Here is a 16,960-nt window from a genome sequence, read left to right on the forward strand (position 1 = left end):
ATGACCGTTTTACATGACTTTAAAACGTGTGCCAGCTCTCACATGCCAGAGCAAAGAGCAGAAAAGAAAAAGATAGCTTAGTAATTTCTGTCTCTTACCATAGGACTCTCTCAGATTCAAAGCCTGGGACTCGAGGTTCTGTCCTAGGAGAGGTGACCCATCTCCCATCTGGCTCGAAGTGGATGAACTGCATTCCAGGCTGTGTGAGGAGAGAGTGTCTTTCCAGTTGAACCTCCCTCGATAATCAACGTATTGGTTTGGACTGATAGAGATCACATACTGAATTTCATTACGGAATGATGCTTACCGTGGTCCTTGCAGCATGCTGTCTACTTGGCAGCTGCTTTGCATCCTGGAGTTGGCTGCAGTTCAACGGTAAAAGAATTCTCAACTGTTTGTCATTGTAAAGCACTTTGGGGTGAATGGTGTTACATAAATGTAAGATTATGATTAGGCATTAATCTGTACTGGAATAACGAAGAATATTTAAATGTGCTTTTTCTAGTAAGTCTTGCTGAATGTGAAGGGGAATCAATTTATCACTGGTTTGCCATGACTTTCTCCTACCCCTCCAGCTAGAATTGTGCATCACAGATTATGTATTGCAGGGAAGAAAATGGTCAACCATAGACAGCAACGTTATTACACAGCTCCCAGTGATTTAAAAATCAGATCAAAGTTATTTATCCTCAGTGGCTTTTTGGAATTCTGCTTTCAAATGTCTTCATCCAAACAAGTCTGCGACCCTGAACCTCCTTGCCTGTGTTACACAACGTTAGAGCGGCTGGGAGCAGGCCGGCTCCGCGGTGTGGCCGTGTGCGCGTAGGGGAGAACTTTGTAGAGTCGGGATGATGGTTGCACTTGATGATCCCGAGGGTCTTTTTCCAACCTGAATGATTCTGTGACCCACTGACCAGCGCCGCGGGGCAGACACGATGCCAAGGAGGGTGGTGGGGCTGGCTGCAGCCCTTTTGGCTCTGCGGTGAGTGCCAGGAGACCTTGGAAGTCTCGTGGAAGAACTGACTTTGAGTCTAAAACCCAAGACCCTTTGCCTGGTGTTGCCTAGTGCCTTCTGAATAATCCCAGCTCTGATTAGAGACACTAACGTGCTTTAATTACTTGCCTTGTGTACCTTAATGAGCAGAAGAGAAAGGCCTTAGGACTCTGTTCTTGTTTGTCAGCTTTGTGCTCTGCCTTTGACTTCATTTGCTGCACAGCAAAGATGATGTAAAATTTCACTGTAAAATCCTACCAAAGATGACAACAGCTGCCTGGCTTTTTCTGTATCAGACAGATCATAGATCTATCGGGCAGTGGAATCCTGCTGATAGATTCATTCTGGAAGTTATCTGTCTTGATGTTCCACATTATTATACCGAATGCCTTGCAACCATCACCTTCCAAATGATTCACAACAGATTCCAGGGTTGTGCTACAACACATGAATCTTGTATGTCAAAGAGTACAGAGAAAACAAAAAACCCCATGAAGTAGAGACCTGAGTTGTTTTATTTCAAACGAAGCTTTGGGTGGGGTGAAGTACTTTTAAGAGTGTTTCTAGAAATATTGATCTGGTTTTGTGCCAGCTGTTTCGTGTTAGATGTATCTATCAACTGGGAAAGTATTTCCCTACACAGGATGATCCTTGGAAACTTAACCCAAAACATTAGGGCCCTGTGAATAAGGCACATGGCTTTACTGCACACGGCTTAGTTCTCTTTTTAATTTCAGATAAAAGTAGCCCTAGACACGATTAGTTTGTTTGATAACATTCATGAGAGCTGGGGTAATAGATGATGTTTGTTTACTTCGTATACAATACCTACAACTTCTTTATTGTCGAAAAAAAGGTCTGAACTTACTTAAAAGTTGGCTCATTTTTTATTTCAAGCTGATGCCTGGTTGAGATGGACTAGCTCAAACAGGCCTGTGTAATTAAAGTAGTTCATAGTAGAACTTCCAGTTCTATGTGTACAAACAGACAGGGAGCAAAAACAGAATGATTGACTTGGTGTGAAGAAATTATAGTTTTCTCTGTGGGAGAATAGCTCTATGGCCAGCTCTGCTGACACAGAGTTGACTCAGAATTGTGAAGGTTATAAATGGCAAATATTGAACTTGCTACAAAGCAGAACTATATTATGGGAGTTTTATTTGAACTTTTTGTGCTACTTATAAAAAAATCCCCCAACAATCAGATGTATTTTTAGCTCATGAATTCTGTTGGAAAAACTGTCTGAGATGTCACCTTGCCAGCTTAATACTGTAGTCACAGCATGATCAAATTCATGCAGCATAGAAAACTGGCAAAAAATGGGATGTTGTGTTATAGAAGAGTTAACTGACTGAACACCTCCAAGACTGAGAAACTGTCAGGTTTGTCAACCTAAAAAGGAAGTGATTTTTTTGGTGGTGGGGGTCTCTAAAACAGAACCATAGTAGTAAGAACCTAATTATTCAACTAGTTTAATACAAGCAGAAGATGCTATTTCATTGTTTTGATTATCTGATATAATTACACATCCATATTTATTACAGCTCGTAAGACGATGTAGTCCAAAACTTTTATTTAATGAGCAGACATGGCACAGAAAGTCAAAACAAAGACACACATACATATATATACCAATATACATTTAAACAATGCAGAAGAGGTAGTACCATTAATGAAGAAATATATAACATGCCGTAAAAATACTAAGACAATTCAGATCTGCCTTCATTGCACCTCTTCCAGTATCACAGGAGGCTATAGAATGATTTATTCAGCATCGATCCAAATTTTAAGATGTCCTCTGTTCTCTTATATGATCGTACCTTGAATTTTCTAAAGGTGATCCTTCAGGTGACTAGCTGAAGGCGACAGTATTTAGTTCATAAGTTAAATACTATGGCTGTAATGACTCAGATAATGAGCTTTGAATCCATTACTTCTCACAGGAACCAGATTGTCTGTATGCTTCAGGATGTAAGGTTAAACATGAACACTAAATATTTAACCAGATCTCTTTTCTTTCTCTAAAAAGACCCAATCGGATGACTGAGTTCTGTTTTGGAAGGATCCCTATCCTACAAAGGGAAAAAAAAAATAACACATCAAACTGGATGGATTTTATTGCTGACCTTAAGAAAAACTCCAGCGTCGTCTTGAAGTTCTATGGGACATTGAGTAACTGCATTTAGGTTTTATCAGAGGAAAGACACGAACTTGATCCGCACAGAAACATGATCCTAAAAGCACTGCAAGATGAAGATGGGCAGGCTCTGTGAGACAGCTCCCCAGTCCACATTCAGGAGCATCCTCACATGCCTCAGATGCCCAGAGAACAAGCTGCTAAAAGCAGAGCGAGATCATAGAGCCAAAGCTCCAATACTTTAAGGCACTTATTCAGCAACTCTATACTCAAAATAGAAGCTCTGGGCAATGGTCCATGTGACTACAAAAGCTAAAGTTCAGAACTTTGTTAGCCAGGCCGACGATTTCTTAAGATTTTTAAGCTGTACTTAACAGTAACTGAAAGGCTTTGCTCTGTGAATACTGTTTTAGGAAAGAAGAAAAAAAATACAGTTAAGAAGGATTATCAACTGTTGGGACTTTAAGAACCAAAGCAGACCTAGACCTCAGTAAATGCACCTTCCATCTCCATTTCCAGATCTAACCAAGGGGTGTCTAGTCAGAAGATACACACTAGGCAGGTTCAAGAGTCTAAGGAGGGCTACAGTGAAAGAGGAAGATGATACCTTCCTTTTTCAGGATTGTTTTCCACATTTCTTGGCTTCCTGTATTGTTTAAGCTCTGATGGGCCAGCAGGATAAATAAACAGAAAAAAAAAAATCCAAACCAAACAGCAATGCAACCCATCTATGGAAGATACTGTGGTATATTGTAGATAACATTTATCTGATATACTCCTCCTCAGAGATGCAGGATGTATCTTCATCTGTGCTTTCCTCCAAATCTGGCAAGTTGCCCCAGAGCAATACATTCACACCTGGTGGGAAGGAGGTAAGAAAACAAAGGAGAAGAAAAAAAAAAAAAAAAGTATTTTTGGATCGGGGCCTTATTTTTAAGTTGCACAACTGTCTGTTTTCAGAGAAAATAACATCATTGCAAAACCTGGCAAGTCACATTCATGATAAATATATCTAGGCTATCTCCTATTTTTCTTCCAAAGTGATCTTGTAAGTGTAGTTTTTACAGCGTAGTTCAAAGAATAAGTCCCTACCCACAGCTATATTTATACAGCTAATTCATGTAGCTATTGGTAATCTCCTCATGGCTGATTGATTTTTAAATGCAGTGATCTAGAACACTGTCCAAACCTTTCAGTGTCACCTGTAAGTAACTCCCATCTGCAAGGGGAAATGATTTGTCAGAACGCTGCGCATTCCTGAGGACTGAAGGCAAATTCTGCCAGACACTTGGCATCCAAACAACACCTAGCTAAAGAAACCAGCTAACATGAGCTGCAACTTCAGCTTGAGCTAATGAGGACTCAGTTATATGGGGTCAGAGTGACAACATGACCCACCCAAAAAGAGTGTCCATTGGACAGCTGCCTAATAGCACTGTAAAGCTATACATACCACTATAAATAGCAGCTGGTGGCTGTGTTTAGTTCTAATATTGCTTCAGAAAATCCTGACTTCTATCCACAAAAGGGGTAGGTTAAGTTTTCTAATGAAGATAAATTCCCACTTAAAAATTTTAATTTACAAAGTAGCTACAACTACCTCCCCCAAAGTAGTTTGCTAGATTAGCAGTACAGAAACGCTCGCCTTATGCTTCCATATGCCACACTCCCTCCATATGCTTTAACTATACTGAGATGCCTCATTAGAAGGAGGACTTAGAATTCAAGATTTTAAGGAAGAGAAGGAAACATGTGTTCCTTACCAGAAGGGTCTAGTCTGTTGATGCCAAAGACTGCTTGGCTATGAAACATCCAGAAGTGGCCGTTATTACAGGACAGCAGGCAAGGTTTGCAGGGAGAAATCACATGATAACCGACAATGTTACCACTAGAAAGACAAGTGACATAATGAGCACTGCAAATGCCTGATGGAAAGATAGATGTCGTCGGCTTTTCCAGTTTGAACTGATGTTAAAATAGCCACGGTACCAGACTATTAATAATGCTCCTATTTTGATAAAGTTAAGGGAACATAGTTAAACAAGCATCTTAAATATTTGGCAAACATCTGTCAGGAGTTACAGAATATCTAAGTTTTAGATCTTTGGCATAGAGAACCATTTAGTAACCTAAATTGTGTAATCCAGATTAGTTTACATACCAACAAATGGTGGTGTATTCATTTATTTATTTATTTTTGGAAGGCCAGTGATTCTATTGGAATCAATGTAGAAGTTCATCACGCACATAAAATTCATCTGCACAGAAGCACCGTGCGTGGGAGAGTGTCAGCAGTAGGAGTAACAAGACTGAGAATATTGAAGCCTTATCTACTCTCCTAGGTTAAAACCTAGAACAACAATTTTACTACTTTCTCAGTCATGCGCTCTGATGAGATATTTCTGTTTCTCCACTTCTGTCTAAAAACCAAAATACTGTGCTCCTATCACAACCCCCCACCACTTAAGTCTGAACAAGGTAAAAGTCTTGATTATGGAGCCGAAAGGATCGTCTTAAATAACTGTGAGCTATTTGAGACTTGTTGTTTTCACTCTTAAATATCAGGAATTAATAAAGAGGATAACAGAACTCCAAGAACTTTAGTGACAGCGTGTTCCATCTGCTAGCAACAACTAGATCTGCCAAGAGGATGTTCTATTAATTAGAATATGAGTAACTACTTCTTACTGCAGCCTTATTCACACAATTATCTCAGTGTAGAAACAGACATTTAATCAGGCAGGTGGCATGCAAGCTTTCCCATATACTCAGACTACTGACAAGGTTGTCACATTTTCACTTGGGACTTGCACAGAAATAGACTGGCAGCCATGCCCAGAAGTAGTGGGCTGAGTTTCTATCAAGCAGCATTAAATCTGAAACAGAGTGTGCAATCTGTTCATTCATCCCTTAACTCTTGCACTGCAGCAGGCTACAGCGAGAAGGTTAAACGGTATCGTGGCGTGCCTGAGGTGTTAGTGTCATAGAATGGCGTTCTTACCACTTCAAACATGCGATGTTCTTCAGTTTGCATTTGCAGATTTCAGTAAAATAGCAGCTTCCGATGAAATCAACAGTACTAGACGGAAAGAAAGTAAAGACACAGAAGTTTAACGTGGCTGTAATGTTTTGATCTGAAGTTCAAACAAAGCGTTGTTACCATTGCAGCGCTGTGTGGTTGTTTTAAAGCTTCTCAAGACCACACAAATCCGTTTTCCTATCGGCTACCAGCCATACTCATATGGAAACCAAGAGAGCCCCGTGTGCTGTTACACGAATGCATCGCGAGTCCTCTCAAATTAGATCAGAAAGCGGCTGCTTCTGGTAGCACTTCCTAACGCTTGCTGCTGGCTTCGTGGCACTATCAGTCAGAAATCTGATTAGAGACGTTGCCCTAGTTCCTGGCAAATCTCAGCTGAGACTACAGAACAATAGCTTAAAGGCTAGGACATTTAAAACCAAACCTTTGATTCCTTATCTCCTTTTTAACCCATACTTTCTTATTACCATGTTATTTTGCAATCTGATTTCTTTAGTATTTAAATATTCTTGTGGGAAAGCAAAAGGCAACAGACTCGGAGGAGAGTCAGTTCTGAAACCGGCGCAAGATCAGGTTTGTTCTGTTTACGGGTATTTATTTCAAATTCTAATCTTTGCTCGAGGAAGGAGCTGGAGGAATTCCCCATGGCTTCCTGAGCCTACGTCTTCCCCACGAATAGATTAAATCAGGCTTTTGATTTGCTCGACAAGGGCCAGCCTTGCTCTCACCGTCCCGCCGTGGCCTCCCCGGGGCTGAAGGAGAACCAGGTGGAACTGGAAACGGAGGAAGGGTGTTGCTGGGGGGCCGCTTTCCCGGTGACAGCGGGGTCCCGAGCGATCCCCGGGGGGCCGGTGCGGCCTTGTCAGCCCCGCCTGGCGGATCCGTGCGGGGGAGGCCGCAGCCCCAAGGCTGACGGGCCTGTAGGGCCCCGCCGCCCGCTCCTCCTCCTCCTCCCCGAGGCGCGGCGCTTACCCCGAGGGCGGGATGTCGGTGGAGTAGAGGTCGGTGTCGGTGTCCGCCAGCAGCACGGCCTTCATCCCCCGCGAGCTCAGCACCTGCCGGCAGAAGCGGCAGCACAGCACGGCCACGCACCGGTCCTCGAAGGTGCAGCTGCTGCCCGACATGGCGGGCGGCCACCGCCGGGCCGCACCGAGCCGGGCCGGGCCGCACCGAGCCGGGCCCCGCCGCCGCCGCCAACCACCACGCTCTCACCTGTCAGTTTGAATTCCCGGCCTCAGTCTCCCATTGGGCGCGGGAGGCCCCACCCTCCAGGTCTGATTAGTGGAGATCCGCCGCGGGGCCCGCCCCCTCCTTGCAGGCCGTTGGAGGAGGCGGGTGGCACCACCCCTACCGCCTGGATATTGGCGGAGGGGCACGCCCTCCCGTGCTCCCATTGGTCCAGCCGACAGTCTTTTTGCATGACTCGCCCCGCCCCTGCGCTGTCCTTGGGGCGGAGGCTATAGCGTTCCGCCAGGCCCCGCCCACCCCACCCTGGCGGGGCGGTGCTACGGGGGCCAGGCGGCGGGAAGAGGGGGGTGGGCCCAGCTGCGAGATAGAGCCGTTTGGTTGGTCGGGCCGTCCGTCGCTCCTGACCAGCGCTCTCCGCCGATTGGGCGGACGGCGCGGCGGGGCGGGGCGGCGGCGGGCCGGTGAGGGGGACCGGGTGGCGGGCGCCAGCGGCCGGAGGACGCCCGGCTGCGGGAGGCGGGGAGGCGGCTCCGCAGCGCCCAGGTAATCGCCCCGCCCGGCCGCCGGGCCCCCTCCCCTCCCCTGCCAGCCCGCCGGGGGGCCGCGGGCTGCCCCCGCCGGCCGGCCCCGCCGCCTCCCCTCAGCGCGGCCCTGAGGCGGGGCGCGGGGCCGCGTCCCTCAGCCCCGGCCCCCCCCGGGACCCCCCCACGCTTCCTCTCCCCGCCGCCCTCATTGTTCTTCCCGGGCGGGATGCGGATCCGGCGGGTGCCGTGTTTATTTATTTCTTCCTCCCATACGCGTATCTTCCGCGGGGGCTGCAGCCTCGCCCCCTCCCTCCCCCGAGAAACGGTGGGGAAAAATTAAAAAAATAAAATAAAATAAAAAGACGGGAGAAAAGTTGTGTCCCGCCGTCCCCCTGCGGGCAGGTTCTGCCTCGCACATGCCGGGCTGCGGGCCGGCCCCGACCCATGCACCGGGCGAGGGGCCGCCGGAAAAATTAAAAAAAACCAAAATAACCAGAAAAAAAAAAAAAAAAAGCAAGCAACCAACCCACCCCAGACCCGGAGCTGCCGAAGGAAAAGCTGCGGCTGGAGCCGCTCCGGCGGGGACGGGTCTGGTGTGGCGGGGAGCGCCGGGGCTCCTCCGCGGGTGCGGTGGCGGGCTGGGTGCAGTTTTTCCACGGAAGATGCTGCAGCTTGGCCGGGCTCTGCCCGCTCGTCCCCCCGCAGTGCTGCTCGCGTGGAGAAGCGCTTTTTCTCTGCGCAGGCTGGTTCCCCTCCCTCCCCTCGGTCCCCCGGGGACCCCGCTTTCCAAATAAGCCCCCTCTCCCCCCTTGGGGCTGGCTGCCGTGTAGGCGTTTTCCCTCGGTTACCTGGCCGGGTCTGCCTTCCTAACCTCATCCTGCGGCTCAAAGGACAATTTGCAACGTCAGGGCAGCTCTTCTTTCAATCACAAATTTTGGCTGCGCATCTTGTGGACTGTTGGCTGCAAGCTGTAATTTTCTAAAAATACATATTTATTTTATTTATTTATTTATTTTTGGTGCATTTGCAGGCAAGCAAACCAAAGAAAACGGCCTCTTGTCCTCCGTTTCTGCTCTCGTTTGGGATTTGATCTGCATCATCTCTGAGCCCATTTAAGAGAGAAGGGAAAAAAAAAAAAAAAAAAAAAGGCAAACCAAACCCACACAAAACATGTTGTGCGGAAGGACTTCCACTCCCTGGCTGTGCTATTAACGTTAGCAATCAGGAAGAGCCTTTGGGGGCTGCAGGATCTCGCTAGTCTGATGCTGCTGCTAAAGGTTTTGGTGCAGGGAGACAAAACTGCTGCCTCTTCCATCCACTGATCTCTTAACATCTGCATTTTGCTGCTGCTGTGCTCCGTCTCACACCCTCTCTCCATGGACTGATTTATTATTTTTTTTTCCTTCTCTTTTTTTTTTTTTTTTTTTTTTTGGGGGGGGGTGGGAAGACAAACGGAAAATCAAGGCGTCGCATTTGAGAGGAGCGAAATTGCATTTCTATCTTGTGTTCTGGTGGATCTGTTAATCTTTTTGGAAAAGAAAACATGACGTCGCCAGCAAAATTCAAAAAGGATAAGGAGATCATAGCTGAATATGACACTCAAGTTAAAGGTAGGAATGGTTTTATTTTCGTCTGTTTTGCCATTGCAGTCCTGACTTGCGATTGTAGGAGTTTGCAGTAGATGTTTGGGTGGGGAAGGGGAAAATCATTTGCAGATTGCCTGGAATTTGCAGGGCTTTTTCGTAATACAATGCTGGATCGGGTTTGCAATGCTTTTTTTCTCGTCCCCGTGGGGTAGGTTTCTACTATGGCATTGCCGTTTTAAGGTATCATGATAAGGTTGGTTTTTTTTTTACGAAATATAACAAATCTTTGAGTTCTGAGAGATCCATATTTTTCTGTCTGCTGTTCTGAAAGAATGGCTTTGCATTTGAAATATGAGACCCACTTAATTGCTTTTTAATCCCCTTCCTATCATGGGAATCTTTAAAAAAAATCTGTGCAGTGTCAGAAGAGCATATTTCCACTGGTAGTAATGGGGACTGTGCCGAGGGTCCCTGGAAAGCTGTTTGTGCTAGAAAGTTCCATTATTCAGGATTTTGCTCTTGGTGTGTCCATAATATTACTGCCCGGTTTTCCTTACTGTGCTCTTGAGTGTAACACCTTAAGGTTGCAGTGTGTGTGTGTATGCACACATATATATGCATGCATATATAAATGAATAAAACTACCGCATTAGTGTTACTCCCATCATCGTAAGGAAGGCGATGAAGAGTCAGGAGCATATTTGCAATGATTGTGCAAGTCTGCAGAATTCAGTTGGCTGCGTTTCAGGCTATCATGTGCCCTAGGTAAAAAAAAAAAAAAAAAAAAAAAAAAAAAGATGGTGAAATGTCTATTTAGCTGCTTATTTTTGCCAAGTTTTTATTGAAAAAAAATAATCGTGGCTCGTGTATGGCTTGATATATTGCTGTTGGGAAGTTATGAGATTTAGTGATTTATCTAATCGGTTAAAACTTGCTTGGTATGCTCATAGCATGCAGGAAAGATGGCCTTTGGGCAGGGTTGATTGAGTTAAATCAATGCGATTTAAAAAAAAATGTGATTTAAATCGGAGTAGGAAACCTAGATTAAAACTGACAATTAAAATATTGTTTTGTAATTATGTACTTAACTATTTTTCCCGCTGGGCGGGCTGCTCACTGGTTACAAATCATCAAAACATGTTGTCCTACAAGACCCATGTCCTATGCTGACCCTAGTACTCTGTACCTAGAAGTGGGTTTCACATTTATGTTTCAAATGCTTACCTGAGCAAATATAAAGCTGGGTAAGGGGTTATTTTGATTATTTTTTAAATTTTGGGGTTCTTAAAAATGGAGAAGAGCGTGTTTCTTTTTTACTAGTTTAGTTTCTATTCCCGTTTTCTAGCTGTCTTTGGAAATGGGAATTGAAGTCAATGTAGAATTAGAGGCTTCTATGTTCTTTCATTACTTACCCCATCTGTGTGTGATAGATACAAGCTTGTAGTCACAGTATTTGTGAACTGGATGCAATAATAAGAAACGAGGCTTTAGAATTGGTAAAGCGCATCTTCTCACTTCTCAGGTTTTACGTGAGTTGGAAAAGAAATCCTTCCCTTCCTTTTGGGAAAAAAAAAAAAAAAAAAAAAAAGGCCATCGAGATGGGTGAAATGGCAATGAGCCTTGCCTGTGTACAGAGGCCGTTGCTGCCAAAACTCAGTTCATCTCTGAAGGTGCTTATGCAGAGACCTGTCAATTAGCCTGTAAATGCTGTCTCAAAAGTGAATTGATTTTTTTGCTTTTTGCCTTACTAAATGTTCCTATCTTAAATATGTGAGGTTAAGCAGAACTGTGTAATTTACAGGAGGAGCTGGGAGAAGGGGGTTTCCTTCCTGAATTAGTGGCGAGGGCAGCTCTGGGTTTGTCTCGGGTTATTCATCCCTCCTGCAGTTCAGCTTTCCCTGTGCTGGGGACTCCAGAAGTGGCTAATGGGAGGTGTTAGTCCATCCTCTGCTCTTCCCTTGAGAGGGAGGTGTAGGTGGGCCAAACAGCTCAAAACCACACCCGACAGGATGGTCACAATTCCCTCTCCCATCACCTCATTTACTTCGGTTTACAGGGGGGAGCTTCTCTTCTCGCCTTGGCTTCAACCTTTCACAAGCTGCTTTGGCGATGGGGATTGTCGCCCTGCTTTTAGGTATTACGCTTGGGGGGAGACTTCAGAGTTACACGCTCCCCTTAAAATTTGATGAAACTTGCTTTACATCTCGTAGACCCCTTCTGAGTCAGCTGGTGACTGCCTCCGTAGGAAAGCTCCCATGAGCTGTGAGACCTCTTGCCTCTCTAATTCCAGAGAAGTGCTGCTCTCTCTACCACAGCGGGAGGATGAGGTGGTACTAAAGACACACTTAAATCCCAAAGTGTGGTTCTGCCTAATCCTTAAACATACCGTGGTTCTTAGATAAAATTGTTGGTGTCCTGGTCAGATTCTGGCATTCACTGTGGGAACGGTGTAGATACGGGGGTAACTCTGATGATGAGTTGTTGGGTTATCTCTTCCCTTGTGAAATGATGCCATGAAGCAGTTGCTGTGGGAGTGAGATGAATCAGGTGTTGGCGTGCTCCATAAATTGTAAGGTTTCATCTGTTTCTGACATGAGAAAACTCTGGTATTTTTTTACTGGCATTTAGAAACTTAGTGCATTTTTTTTTTTTTTTCTTATGCTCCACTCTGGCTGTGCGTTGGAAACTGTTTAGAGGCTTCATTTAAAACCATTAATCCTCAAACACGTACTTAAGCACTTAAAATTATTACCAACAGAATGAGCTTTGTTTAAAAATTTAGTAGCATTTAGTTGTTAATGAAAAACTGTTTAAGGAATTTGGTTAATAGATCATCGTTACGCAGAATTTTTGATTTTCTGTTGCTGAATGGAGTTGGTAATTTTGCTGTGTAGGGGTGATGGGGTGTAACTTTTTCTTCTCCCGTTACCATGAGCTGTAGGTATTTGTTGTCTTCTTCCGAGAGCCAGTTCTTTGACTCTTTTGGGTTGGAGTTGGTGCTTCCCGTCGTTTGTGCGTGCAGGGGTGATCAACATTAGGATGAAATGAATTTCTGAGGATGAAGGCTATTTACACATCAAGCTTATTGCCAGGGGACGTGGAGGGAGTGATGTTTCTTCCCAGTTCCTTGGGCAGTGTGGTTGGGGCCACGCTTTGCAGTCTGTAGGTGCCGTGCAGCGCGTCCATCCGCGGAGGCTGCTGGAACCGGGCTGGCTACAGCCTTGAGGTCTGAGCTCCCTCCCAACCTGAATTGTCCAGTGATCCCATGGCCTCTAGTAATCTCGCTGTCTTCTGCAGTGTCACCTGCAGAGGTGTCCAGACAGGGTGGCTTTCCTCAGCCGCTGCACTGACCTTGAGACTTTTGCCTTCAGATGACGCGAGCAAAGCCTGCCTTGTGTTCGGCTGCTCTTGACGGTTGCACGCTGTTGGCGAGGAGAGGAGAGGTTGCCAGTGTTAGTGGGCTCGTCTTGTGAGACTTGTCGAGAGTGCTTCTGTCTTTGAGGAAACTCTGAAATGGCTGCGTGTCATGCGGTAGGAGTTCTCCTGACAAGATGACATGGGGTCAGCAGGAGAGGGAAGTGCCGCTTTGATACGTTTCTGTACCATGTGCTCACAAAGATTACGAGTTCTGTGAAGCTGGAAAGTGAGATTCTGTGGTCTCCATATGGAGCCTTTGATATCTCAAGCTCATCCCCTTGTCTGGATTGTCTCTCCCAATTCCTTTGTGCAAGTTGCGGTAAAGCAGGGATAATTAATTTATGCTGTGCAGTGTGTTCCATGTGAGATTTGGATGCTGCCTATCTGTGCCTGACCAAGGACTGTCAGACTGTTTCTTTGGTTTAATGTATCAAACCGGAGTGTACATTTGCTGAGGAAAGAAAACCCAGTGATTTATCTCTTAATTCTTCTTTTCTTTCTCCTCATGTCCCACGAGAGCCTTATATTCAATTAGTTTGTATAAAGCTTCAGTAAATAGCTTCATGGTTCGGGCAACAGGAATTTAATACTGAAATTTTTTACACAGCCAGGGTTCATAAGCTGCTTCTGTCCTTGAGTAGCAAAGGTTAAAATGCATCTCTTGCAGATCTTGCAGCACAGTCCAAAAAGTGCTAGGAATATGAAAAATAGATGAGGTAATTTATAGCAGGAAGGAGCACAGCACTGAGGTGGTGGTGTCGTTATTTATCTGAGTGAGTCCTGAACTAAGATGCCTGATAAGAACTTAAGGCAAGCCTCCTGGCTGCCATCAGATTCAGGCTGCTATAATCTCTAAAACTTTATTTTTTTCCATCTCCTCAAAATTGTTGATAATTTCAGAGAAGTGCCTTTTTCCTCTCTGGGTTGAACAACTGCTGGTGTATTTGATCTGATTGGGATCTCTTGCCTTAAATGCTGCTTAAAAATGCCTTAGATGCTGCGTACAGATCTCATTTGTGTGGGGCATCATCTGAGCACCTGGAGTGATGGTTGGCAGCTTTTAATGCTGGTAAACTCTTAGGAGCGTGAAAGATTATGAAAGGAGCTGTGACTGGGTCAGTGGCTGTAATCTGGGGGCTAGAAAGGAAGTGTGATGTTCTTGGTGGTGATTTGAAACAGAACTGGCATTTCTTTCAACCGTTGAAAGTTTTCTTGTTAACGCTGCGCATGGCAGTGCTTGGCTAGAAAGAAGATATTTGTAGAACTCTCTAGATTTTTACGTCCGTGACCTGTGATTACTAATTTGTTGCTAAACCTGTGCAACATGGGCATTTTCAGTTCTGTTGACATTATGTATGTATGATGATTTCTCTTTTGTGTTCAGGTCACCCAGTTGGTCTCTGCAGATCCCAGCACCATGTACGTGCTTTCGAGAGTTACGCCTGAGCCACTTCTTTGGCAACGCCTATTTCATACACCGTGTAAATAGACTTTTCAGCCACACACCCTGATGTGATTGAGTGGAATGGTTTTGAATTTTGAGATTTTGAGTTTGTATGTATTGGATTACCATTTACATTTAAAATGTAAAACTACCTTTTAAGGGGTTTTTACAGTTAATCATTGTGCGTGTAAGTGATTCCATTTGCTTGCAACAATGACTCGCTCCAAACTCTGGCTATGGAATTGCTGTAGAATCATCTGTTTTTCTGCACTTCTTGATAGTGCTAATCCCTTGAGTTTTGGAGCTGGATTGGGCCAATGAAGCAGCCTGCTGCCAGAAAGGGGGAAGGGGCTGTTGGGAGACCGGTTTGATGTTACAGCAATAGTTTGTACTTCTTTTTGTCTTATGTGCAATTCCTTCTAATGGATTATTAACAAGGACGGGAAGAGGTGAAGGAATGCAGAGTCTTCCTTCTTTCCTCTGCATCTCCAAAATCCCTCTGTTGCAGATTCATCAAGTATTGCAAGGCTAGAGACCAAACCTGACCAAAAGACTCAGTCCACTTAAGTGTTTCACTTTCTTCCAAAAGCAGAAGGAATTGCCAGTGTAACTCCAGTAGAGTTTCTATAAAAAGTTTGCTAGCAATAGCCAGTTTTCCCTAACTCCCAACTAAGCGAGCCCCACGACATTTTTCCTTAGCTCTACATGATTTCCTTTGGTGGTAAGGGTATACGTTATATCTTTTCCTTTTTCTGTTACTTAAAAGGCTTGATTTTTTTTTCTTTTTTTGTTTGATTTTAATGCTTATTAATTTTTGCCCATTTTGGGAATTTACTTGGAAGAACCTATTTGCCTGGTCAATTTTTTCAGCTGTCTTTATGAAGAGTGAAAAAATCTAAACCTTTGTTGAGATGGAAAGTATGTTTAAACACATGTTCTTTTGAATAGCTTTTGCTATGCCATGCACAGTTGATATTCATTACTTATGACTTTATTTAGTTCAATTTTGTATGACTTTTGCAGATTTCATGCTTGCTCTTTGAGAATTTCTACAACATCATGGGAGTCCTGCTCTCTGAATATTGCCAGTGTTTTGTAGGTGATGGAAGCAAATGAAGAGTTATGGTTTGATTTGCTGAGGGATAAAAATGTGTGGGAGAAAACGGGAGAAAGGGTCTTGACTTCACAGTAATTCCATCCTTAGAGACCATTCTTCATTTCTACTTGCTCTTTCTCCTTTTCTTTCAAAACAGAAGTATTGCAGAAGACAAAACAGGACCTTCTTTTTGTGAAGTCTCTAGGTAGTGGTCAGTGAAACTCTTGAGGTGAGTGTTTAAAGTCAGAAAATGTGTGGATATAGAGTAACTGTGTCAAGGAAGCCCGGCTGCTATTTTTTCTAAGTAGACACTGCAAATGGATTTGAACCATTTAAAATACTAATTTTTTTCCATCACAGTAACTATTTATTGTTGTTAAACTCTAAAGCTTCTGACCCGGTAATTTTTCAGTGTTGATACAGTAAGAGTTAATTGTAGCTTGGAAAAAAAGTAAGGGGCTGGGAATTTAAAAAAAAAAATAATCGATCAGTTCCTCTGCAATTCTGAATGTAAAAGGATCATGTGTTTACAAGAGGTAGAGTTATTTGGGAGTGCTGCTGGCACTCTGGAGCAGCGTGGCACGGTGTCAGGATGGCAGCATGCGGCGAGCCTGGGTAAGAGTCACCGACGGGACGCGCGCGTCGGGGGAAACCAGCCCAGCGATTGCTGTTCTCTAACCGAGCGAGGCAGCAGAAATGGAAGCAGGTATAAATGTCAACGTGAGCTGTGCCTGGGTGTAAATCGCAGCTGATGTGCCTGGCACCACCGGGCGGTTTAATCTGGTGTGTGCCCTGTTGTACGCCGCAGCATGCTGCGCGGGACAGCGCGGGGAAGCCGTGGCGTAAACCACAAGCAGCAGATTCTCAGAACATCCATAGGGTTCCCCCCTCTCCTTTAATGAGTGCTTTTTCTCCGGTATTTTCTCTCAAAGTGTTGCTAAATGTGGTGCAAAAATTCTTAGGTCTTTAAGTGTTTTCAGCGTTCAGCAGCAACAACTTTTGCTTCACGTTTCTGTCTGTGAAATCGGGTGAATTAGGCCGGGGTTGCTGCCTTATCCTGTGGCACATAAACAGCTCCTGGCTTTTGGACTCTTGAGAAGGAGCCAAATAAACAGATTAACTCTAAACCAAGAGCGGATTTTAATCAACAGTCGTGAAGTGCTGTGGCGGGGGTAATTCGGTGAGTCCTACTAATTTTGAAGTTGGTGTTTTTTATCGTAGGACTTTCCAGGAAGAGCCTTTTGGCTTCCCTCCTTCTAAGTAGAGAAGGGTTTTTCATTTGGTTTTGTACTGTCGTTGGACGATGGTTTTCATGCAGAGAGTAAGACATAGAGCTATGCAGTTTATAGATGGGGAGGGCTTGCAAATTGAACCTACTTAAAATAACAGCAGTTGTTGCCTGGGAATTAGTCCCTGACTCTTTGGACAGCAGTCCAGTCCCAATGCAGGGGCATACTCCGATGGTCCTGAGGAAGGAGGGTTTGTTCCCGACAGACCTGTAGCTGCCAGAATTGCCAAACTGCTTGCTCTG

The 16,960-nt window shown here is 44.7% G+C and overlaps 2 protein-coding genes across 6 annotated transcripts in view; one reads left to right on the forward strand and one right to left on the reverse strand.

Annotated features, from left to right (window-relative positions):
* Positions 1 to 3,897: 3,897 nt before the first annotated feature.
* Positions 3,898 to 7,298, reverse strand: FAM72A (family with sequence similarity 72 member A). Of its 2 annotated transcripts, none has more exons than XM_074925622.1 (4): positions 7,267 to 7,298; positions 6,136 to 6,213; positions 4,898 to 5,022; positions 3,898 to 3,992 (listed from the first exon to the last, which is right to left on the reverse strand). In XM_074925622.1, the coding sequence occupies exons 1-4, from the start codon at positions 7,296 to 7,298 to the stop codon at positions 3,898 to 3,900; spliced, it is 330 nt and encodes a 109-aa protein (XP_074781723.1). The 2 variants fall into 2 exon arrangements, with proteins under 2 accessions (XP_074781723.1, XP_074781722.1); XM_074925621.1 differs by having other exon boundaries at positions 7,147 to 7,298.
* Positions 7,299 to 9,334: 2,036 nt separating this feature from the next.
* SRGAP2 (SLIT-ROBO Rho GTPase activating protein 2) overlaps positions 9,335 to 16,960 on the forward strand; it is a 111,035-nt gene continuing 103,409 nt past the window's right edge. For all 4 annotated transcript variants that reach the window (XM_074925227.1, XM_074925229.1, XM_074925228.1 and 1 more), the window contains exon 1: positions 9,335 to 9,496. In XM_074925227.1, the coding sequence (XP_074781328.1) occupies positions 9,430 to 9,496 (67 nt within the window). In that variant the 5' untranslated portion in view covers positions 9,335 to 9,429. The remainder of the gene's footprint in view (positions 9,497 to 16,960) is intronic.

This window comes from Athene noctua, chromosome 23, assembly GCF_965140245.1.
Source record: "Athene noctua chromosome 23, bAthNoc1.hap1.1, whole genome shotgun sequence".
NCBI lineage: Eukaryota > Metazoa > Chordata > Aves > Strigiformes > Strigidae > Athene > Athene noctua.